The 10,036-nt window shown below is 43.7% G+C and overlaps 1 protein-coding gene across 1 annotated transcript in view; it reads left to right on the plus strand.

Annotated features, from left to right (window-relative positions):
• Window positions 1-7,329, plus strand: part of LOC119582845 (cell growth-regulating nucleolar protein-like) — an 11,281-nt gene extending 3,952 nt beyond the window's left edge. Inside the window, exons 3-4 of the mRNA XM_037931321.1 lie at window positions 165-390; window positions 6,668-7,329. Of these exons, the coding sequence (XP_037787249.1) occupies window positions 165-390; window positions 6,668-7,264 (823 nt within the window). The 3' untranslated portion in view covers window positions 7,265-7,329. The remainder of the gene's footprint in view (window positions 1-164; window positions 391-6,667) is intronic.
• The last annotated feature ends 2,707 nt before the right edge of the window (window positions 7,330-10,036 follow it).

The following is a 10,036-nucleotide window of genomic DNA, read 5'->3' on the forward strand; positions in this document are numbered from 1 at the left end:
GTGTGTGTGTGTGTGCGCGCGCGGTGTGCGTGTCTGCGTGCGTGTGCGTGTGTCTGCGCGTGTGCGTGTGTGTATGTGTATGTATGTATGTATATGTATGTATGTGTGTGTCACAAGCATTCATGCAAATGTTTATAGATGTATATATTTTTTATACTCCACAGGGGCCAAGAGTATGCAAACCATTTCAAGTGCATAACAGAAGACCAGAAGTATGGTGGCAGCAACTACGTGCAGAAGGAAAACAAAGGCGAGAAGAAACAGGAGGCCTGGATAGCCAACGTCCAGGAACATGTTCGCATCACGCCCAACATGGATCCAAAACTGCAAGAGATCCTCAACCGCATTATTGTGTTCACAAACATTCCTCGTAAAAAGACAAAGTTTGAGGTCAGTAGGACAGCTATTAGGATATTGTGTAAAGGAAAACATCATAGCATTTTTGTAGAGTGACAGTTTCAAAGGTAATCTGTCTTTTATCAAGGTATCTCTAGTATGAAAGTAATGCCATTTATCTCTATGGTATTTTCACCTAATACTTTACTGTTGCTCTGACTTGGTTGCACAATTGCATGCGTAAGTAGTAATTTGCTTGAGTGGAACTTAATATTTAAAGTGAATGAATATAATTGGTTCTTAGATGATCTACTCATATTTTATTAATATTTTTACAAGAATGACAAGAATAAAAGAGAAGAATTTTATCATACAGGAGCTATATTTCATGCATTTTAATAATTTGGTAATTAGAAATATGTGTGTCAGCAGGATACTGATATGATGATTACAATATGTGTAAGATTTTATACAAGATAGGAATCTGCCCTCAAGTAACCCCAGCAGTACGTATACTGTTAATGGTTAATGGTTAACCCTTTCCCGACGGGTAGTATTCATAGTGGCCCGGGCCCCGCTGCCGGGGGCTTATATCGTCTCTCTAGGATGCGCGACCACTCATGCCAAATACCAGCATCCCATGCCGTTTCTTCGTAATACTACGTAGATATGTTGTATTTTCAGTTTTCATTATTTTCTAAAGTCTCTACTTGCCAAACTTCCTGATAAATCGAAACTGAAGGGTATTTTGTTGTTATATAGACTCCATAGTTGATCATTATTCAGTCTATAGTCTGAATAAAATAAGCAGTGTGCGGCATCATGGAGTTGAAATCATCGGTTTGTTGCATTTTTTTTTTTTTTTTTTTTTTTTGCATAGTAAAAATGAGAAAGTTTTAAAAACGACTTAATCACACTTTCACTGGCAGAAAAATAATATTTTGCCGTGATTGCAACAAAAAATAACTCATGGCATCTCCATACATCCACCATGGCATGTACATACATGCCCCCGGCAGATAGTCCCGCCATGCCATGGCATGTGCGTACATGCCACCCATCAGGAATGGGTTTAAAGCAAAATAAATGTGCTAGACATCTAAGGTCATGTAGCACTATAGGAACGTACAGTGAAGGGTTAGTGAAGCGTAGCTGAGTTAGTAGTTTGTTGCTATGTCAACTATCTAGAATGTTAAAGGTGGGTAAAGGAGTTGATGAGTGAATGGTTTAAGGTACGGTTAGGTAAGGGATTAGATCAAGTGAGGGATATGAATGTGTCTGAGAAAGGAGAACAGGTTGTCAAAGCAGAAAGTGTGAGATTCTGTAAGGATGTCTTATAGGTTGGGAGTTCTGTGAAGGAAGGATAGGTGAGGGAAAGCAGAGATACGTGCAGCATCAGAACATGGACAGGGCAACAGAATGTGGAACTGAAAGGGGGACATTACATAGGAACATAGAGGCAGATCAGAAAGTGACATCAGATAGGAGTGATATGGAGCTGACCAGGAGATCAATAGTTTTACATTATGTAATTTATTAGTGCAGAGACTTGACCAGAAAGATTGCCATCGGTTATACAAGGAGGTCTTACAGTGGGGGTAATAATCCTTGGCTAGAATGCACGAGAAACGTGGATGGTGTGATGTGGACATAGCAGCGTAGTGTGCTAGAGCGCCTGTTCATTGCCAGGGATTCCAACATGGCTGGGCTCCCAACAAAATCTGATAGTTTTATGGCATCTGGATAGGTAGAACAGCCAGTTCTGGACCTTACAGACAAGGGGGTTGGTCAAGTGTATTGACTTTATGAGAGTTAATGAGTTATGGGAGTCAGTAAAAATAGTGAAAGAGGAAGAAGGGAGTGAATATGTGTTTTAAGGCAAAAAGGAGTGCATACAGTTCTGTAGTAAGGACACTGGATTCAGGAGGGAGGGGGGTATTTGAAAGGGCAAGTTGGCAAGGTTACTGCAAAACCAGCACTGGAGGTGGATTTGGAGCCATCCATGTAAACATGAATACTGGAGGAATGGATGGAGACATGGTCAAGGAAATGACTGAAAAGGACAGCGGGGGGGTTATTTGATTTTGTTGGGTCAGGGAAAACATTGGGTAAGGTGTAAGACATGGAGGGAGAGAATGGACAGAAAATGGAAGAGGTCGGAGATGGGGAAATAGGAAATGGGAGAGGAGGGTATCCATGCGAATGGAGAAATGATTAGGTAAAAGTGAAGAAGCAAAGGTAGGATAGCATAGCATCGGAGAGAGAGAGAAGGGTACGGCATCAAGAGAGAGATGGTATGCCTGATTCAGTGTAGAGGCGGTGAGCTTTTTCTTTAATGTAAAGATATGGTCTTGCCAGGACAATTTGGAGTCATAAATAAGGCCAAAGAATTTACCAAAGGAACAGTATTGGAGTGGAGCACCATATAAGAAGAGTTGAGGTTGGGGACCTATACTTGTGCGAGAGAAAAGGATGGAGAAAGAGTTGGAGGTAGAAAAGCGGAAGCCATGGTTAGTGGCCCAGGAAGATACTGCTGATATTGCAGACTGGAGGAACTGGCAGAGATTTGGTATGGATGTGCCAGAGGTGAAGATGGTTAAATCAACAAATAGTGATGATTGAGCTCCTGGTGGTAAAACTGAGACAATGTCACTGGCAAGAAGGAATAAAGTGGTGCTGAGCACACTGCCTTGTAGGACGCCTTCTAACTGAGGAAATGATGATGATATTGAAGAGGCAATTTTGACCTGAAAAGTGTGTTTGGAGAGGAAAGGCATTATAGAGACACCCACATATGCCTAGGGAGGATAATTTTTGGAGAATATGGTACTGCCATGTACTATCATGTGCTTTTTCTAGGTCAAAGAATATAGCTAATATAGATTGCAAATGCAGATGTAATATATGTCTCAAAATGAGCAAGGGGGTCAGCTGCACTTTGGGCATGGCGGAAACCAAATGGGGAAGGAGAGAAAAGACTGTGAAATTCAAGATACCATATTAAGCGGACGTTAACCATTTACCCTAGTAGTTTGCACAAGCAGCTAGTTAGAGCGATGGGGTGGTAATCTTGAGGGAGGGTACCCGATTTATTGGGTTTCAAGAAGGGGAGGATAAGAGCTTCTCGGCAATGAGAAGGAAAATTTCCTGATGTCCATATGTGGTTGAAAATCATTAATAGGAAGGATAGAGAGGGAGATGGAAGATGTCAGAGCATACAGTAGTAAATACTGTCAGGGCTTTCATGAGTGTTGCGGCATGACAGTAAGACAGCATTGAGTTCAGAGGAAGAAAATGGAGCAGCATAGGACTCGGCAGAGGATAGGGTGAAGATTATGGGGGTGCATTCCCTGATGGTCTTCATAGAAGAGAAGTGTGTAGAAAGGTGAGAACCACTACTGACCTGGCTGAAATAGTCACATAGTTCATTAGCAACTTGGAGAGGATCAGAGATGAGATAAGGTCTTGAGGTTTGAGGAATGGCTGTAAAGGCAGCTCTTAGGACTGTAGTTGTGAAATATTGTATCATATCTGAAATGGATGAGAAGGGGGGGGGTAGGAATAGCAGAGAGTGAAGTGAAAGTATGCCAGTCAGCTCTATCAAAGCACCAATGTGGGGAGTTAGGAACATATAAAGTAGGAGAGAGGAAAACTGGAAAGTGGTCATTATAGGGAAATTGGTCTAGAACTGACCAATGTAAATCTAAATGAAGAGAAGGGGAGCACAATGCATGAAAAGGATTTTGTGAGTATGTCAAAGTGTGTGGGGGTGATCTGAATGAAGAATAATGTCAGTTGTGGAGACAAAGCATTCTAAGAATCGGCCATGGGAGTTGGTGATAGAATCACCCCAAAGAGTGTGGTGGCAATTAAACTCACCAACTATGAGGAAAGATGGCTGGATTTGGGAAATTAGACTTTCAAAGGCAACAAAGTCATTGGGTTAAGAAGGGGAGAAGTAGACTGAAATAACTGTGATCCAACAGCAAAGAAAGATGCAAATGTCAGTTTGTCAGATGTCAGTTTGGGACTCAAATAGATAATTTTGAATGTCTTCAAGAGTTTCTGTAAGACAAAGGTTTTCTTATGAGGGGGGGGAGAGGAGACTGGTGTCTGAGGAGTAGAGGCAAAGGTAGGTGGAGTTGGGTGTGGGTAGGAGAAGAAGGGGTGGATGATTAGTCTGTCTGGTGTGGGTAGTGCACGGAGGGGGGTGCCATAGAGATTGGAGTGTCTGGGTTTAGAATGGCAAAAGAATCTGACTTGGGAAGGTAGGAGGTAGAAGTTGGGAAGTGGGATGTAGGAGGGATAGGTATAGGGGAGGGTGTAGGAATATCTTGGGAGGGAGGGGGAGGAGCAGAGCAAGTGAGTAAAGAGTAAGAAAACCTCATTGATGTGCTTCCTGTCTGGCTTCACATAGAGTGAGTCCAGTTTGAATCGGAGAGTTGCTGCCACACTCAAATTTGTAGGTGAGGCAGCCCCTATAAAAGACATTATGGGGGCCGCCACATTTGTCACATGTGCATGACAGCAGAGCAGTTTGATCGAATATGACCAGGTTGGGCACATGGAGGGCATCTAGCTGTAGAACGGCAATGTTTGGCAGGATGTCCTAAAAGCCACAAATTTTGGCACTGACGGGGAGGAGGTTGATACGGTTGGACAAGGAGGGATTCTCCACAGCAATGTAAATATTCAAGGGAAGGTCATGTCTATGGAAAATAATTTTGGCAATGTTAGTGGGGTTCTTACGATGACCTCTGGGAGGAATAGAGTAGCACTGTTCTGATATTGCATCATAGTGTTACTGTGACAAGACGGGAACAATCGAGTCGGCTACGGAAAGAGACTTTGCCTACTTGTTTTTTGGAGGCATTGCTGGAAAATGAGTGTGTTGTCAGAGTAGGGAGCTGTGGGAGGGATCATGAAACATGGGTCCCATTTGGCTGTGCTAAATAGAGTATTTAAGATATATGTAGATGTGGGGGTAGAAGGGTGGGTGCATGTGGAAGAAGGGATAGTGTTGAGGGAGGTAGTATTATGGAGAGTGGACAATAAGGCTGTAAAGTAGTAATAAGGGAGGATGGGGTAGTTGATGAAGAAAGTTGTCAGGGTAGAGGTGATGAAGTTGAGCATGTTGGGAGACTAGGAATGTCTCCTGGAGATTGAGTGTTGACTTGGGTGGTTATTGTACTAGTAGGCATTGAGGAGGGGGTAGTAGTTGCAGTGTTCAGAGCTGTGGTCAAAAGAGAGTCTGGGGTTGGGGAATCGCGAGAGTCTGAGTTGGTGGGGCTATGTGATGAAGGGGCAAGCCTCATTGCCCCTAATAAGGACATAACATTTTCATTATTGGCCATGGTAAGCCTGAAGTATGTTGGGGAGTCTACCTCTCGGGGTCCCCTTGAGGGGTAAAGGCTAGACAACTAAAACGGGAATACCGTGCCCATGACTCCCTCAGGTCATTCAGGACTGACACAAAGTCAGCTTTTCATCCTTTCAGCACAGCTTTCACACCTTAGGAAGTAGATAGTAGAAGGGGATGGGAAGGGACAGAAATGAAAAGCAGGAGGGGAAATAAGAATATGCAAAATTACTTGAGTCGAGGCTGAGTCCCAAGGCACGGGAATTCCCCTGCATTGGGTTCGAGTCTTCGCCTCCTAAGCCCCCCCCGCCCCCCACGACAACAATGGGCAAGGGATTGGGGGGGGGATTATTAATGATATTGATATTTTGATCCACAGCAGGAATGGGAAATTATCCTTCCGACCCTTTTGGCACAAGGGGTATGTTATGTTGTGCTGTTATTAGGCATTTGGAAAGAGCTCTAATTGTAATAATAAGTGTTATTTATCGTGCAGTTTATCAATATCTTAATTTTTTTTATGATTTATTTATCAATTAATAAAAGCTTTATTGATAATGTTATTATTTATTGATGATGATTATGATGACAAAGAAGAGAATGAGGATAAAGAGGTTAATGATGATTATGACAACAGAGACCGTGATAAAGTGGTGAAAATAATATTAGATTATAAAATAAGTACCCTGTGGTACCTTTGCTTTTAGCACAACAAGTTTTGGTTGATTAATGAAGTTCACTGTATGCCTTAGAACTCCCCAGATCCAGGTAAAGGTAATGTCCATTTGAGGCACCCAGTCAAGCAAAGGCCGGACTGAGTGCATCAGCTGTGGTTCAGGGATGGGATGTGAGAACATTGACCTCTGCACTGTGAGGCAAGACCCCACTGAACAATGGTTTCTGTTTTAGTTAAAGTGGAAAGTCTAACTGTTGTCATAACTGCTTATTTCTCTCTCTTTCTCTTGTTAACAGAACTTCCTGGCGAACTGCATGAGGATTAGGGATCCGCAGATCTTGGAGAAGGCATGGAAAGTGTTTGACGAGGCAAAGAAGAAAGAACAGATGAAAAAAGACAGTGAGGGTGGTGATAACAGCAAAAACACCAAAGAAGGGAAGAAGAGGAAAACATCGGATGAAAAGGAGAATGACTCGGCCGAGAAGAATGGGGACGATGCTAGCGGAGATTTGGAGGAACCCAAGAAAAAGAAGAAGAAGAAGAACAAACATCAAGAAGAAGAGGAGAATGGACAAGAAAAGGCGTGCAAAGAGGTGAATGGGACAGCTTTGGAGGAGACCGTAAATGGAAGCACCATCACGGCCGAGTGTCCATCGCCCTTTAAATGGAAAACTGCCATAACCAGATGCCTACAGACAGCTCCAGAAAAAGGACTCAAGATCAATAAACTTAAGAAAATGGTGTTTGGAGAGTATTATGCTGTGCATGGAGCTGATGGCCATGTCAAGTCAGAAACTGAACTAAACTCATTGCTCAATAAAAAGCTCTCCAACAGAACTGACAAATATGTTGTTGTTAAAGACAGAGTTAAACTAAGAAGTGCAACCGAGTAGAATTAGAGTTTTGATGGAAAGAGTCTTTGAAGTAAATATTTTATATTAAATATTGTTGATTGACATGCATTGTGTAATTATTTCCAGAGAATCTACAGCTTCAGAGTTAATATTTTAAACCCCCATGCATTTATAGCCACAAATAATGTACATGTTCTTTTATCATGTAATAAGCACTCGTGCGCACGCACACGCACACAGGCGTGCACACACATGCACACAGGCGCGCACACACATGCACACAGGCGCGCACACACGCACACAGTAACTCACACACACAGTAACTCACACACATAGTAACTCACACACACAGTAACTCACTCACTCACTCACACAGTAACTCACTCACTCACTCACACACACACAGTAACTCACTCACTCACACAGTAACTCACTCACTCACACAGTAACTCACTCACTCACTCACACAGTAACTCACTCACTACACACTCACTCACTCACTCACACAGTAACTCACTCACTCACTCACACAGTAACTCACTCACTCACACACACAGTAACTCACTCACTCACAGTAACTCACTCACTCACTCACAAAGTAACTCACTCACTTACACTGTAACTCACTCACTTACACAGTAACTCACTCACTCACAGTAACTCACTCACTCACTCACTCACTCACACAGTAACTCACTCACTTACACAGTAACTCACTCACTCACACAGTAACTCACTCACTCACTCACACACAGTAACTCACTCACTCACACAGTAACTCACTCACTCACACAGTAACTCACTCACTCACACAGTAACTCACTCACTCACACTAACTCACTCACTCACACAGTAACTCACTCACTCACACAGTAACTCACTCACTCACACAGTAACTCACTCACTCACACACAGTAACTCACTCACGCACTCACACAGTAACTCACTCACTCACACAGTAACTCACTCACTCACACAGTAACTCACTCACTCACCACACAGTAACTCACTCACTCACACACAGTAACTCACTCACTCACACAGTAACTCACTCACTCACACAGTAACTCACTCACTCACACAGTAACTCACTCACTCACTCACACACAGTAACTCACTCACTCACACACAGTAACTCACTCACTCACACAGTAACTCACTCACTCACACAGTAACTCACTCACACAGTAACTCACTCACTCACTCACACAGTAACTCACTCACTCACACAGTAACTCACTCACTCACACAGTAACTCACTCACTCACTCACTCACTCACCATAACTCACTCACTCACTCACACAGTAACTCACTCACTCACTCACACAGTCACTCACTCCCATCACTCACTCACAACAGTAACTCACTCACTCACTCACACATACTCACTCACTCACTCACACAGTAACTCACTCACTCAGTCACACAGTAACTCACTCACTCACTCACACAGTAACTCACTCACTCACTCACACAGTAACTCACTCACTTACACAGTAACTCACTCACTCACTCACACAGTAACTCACTCACTCACTCACGCACACATACACACACACACACACAACACACGACACCCCACAACACACGCACAACACACACACACACACACAACACACCCAACAACACCACCACGACGCACACACGCACGCACGCACGCACACACGCACGCACGCACGCACATGCACACGCACGCACGCACATGCACACGCACGCACACACGCACACGCACACGCACGCACGCACACGCACACGCACACGCACACCACACACACACACACACACACACACACACACGCACACACGCACACGCACACAATTACAAAATTCTAGGCGACCAGGACAACTGTCAAACCTCGGAAACTCAACTACATTGCACCTTGATGCAAGAGCAGCAACACCAATAGACAATATGGTCAAACTAGGAATTTGGGTTTAAGGAAGGGTGTTGCAAATCATTCATTTTTATAATAGTTTGTGAAAGGTTACAAGACAGAGACAGCTAGGTAGATTGTGTATATTTACGAATATATAAATGGTGGTCAGGAAAGTTTCATAAACATTAGACTATATTGGAAATTAGATCAGTGAAGGGAAACTATTGGATTAAAGATTTCTTGCATGAAAGAGTGCAGTAATTAGAGGGGAGAATTCCACGTGGGAGTCTTGTGCTCGTTGCTTTTTTTCCCATCAGTGATTTAGAGTCAAACGTCTATGTTCTTAGACATTGCAAAAAAAGGTGTTGTAGACACGCCTGATGCCAGTACCTCCAGAGGGATATCTCGCTTCCCCACTTCTACCTCCTACCTTCCCCAGTCAGATTCGTTTGCCATTCTAAACCCAGACACTCCAGTCTCTACTGCGGCCCCAACACCTTCCCCTCTCCCTCCCCGCACTACCCGCAGCAGGCCTCTTCTTCTCCCATCACTCACCACCACCTACCTTTGCCTCTTCTCCTCATACACCAGTCTCCTCTCCACCCCCTCATAAGAAAACCTTCGTCTCTCAAAACCCCCCAACTCCATCACAGAAACTCAAAGATGTTCAGAAGTATCTGTTCCGACACCGAAACCCCTCATCCACCCTCAAATTCCACAATTCCCGCTACCTCCACACTCAGTGACAGCCGATATCCATCCTCCTCCTCCTCCTCTTACTCTTACTCCCTCCCAACACACCCCAGTTCCAGCTCCACCTACATTAACCCTCCCTCCACCCCCACTATCCCTTCCACTGCTGTGACTCCCAATACTCAGTAGCGATGACTGTAGATTACTCCGTATTTTTGACTGAATATTTATCATTAGTTC

This window comes from Penaeus monodon, chromosome 16 (assembly GCF_015228065.2).
Source record: "Penaeus monodon isolate SGIC_2016 chromosome 16, NSTDA_Pmon_1, whole genome shotgun sequence".
NCBI lineage: Eukaryota > Metazoa > Arthropoda > Malacostraca > Decapoda > Penaeidae > Penaeus > Penaeus monodon.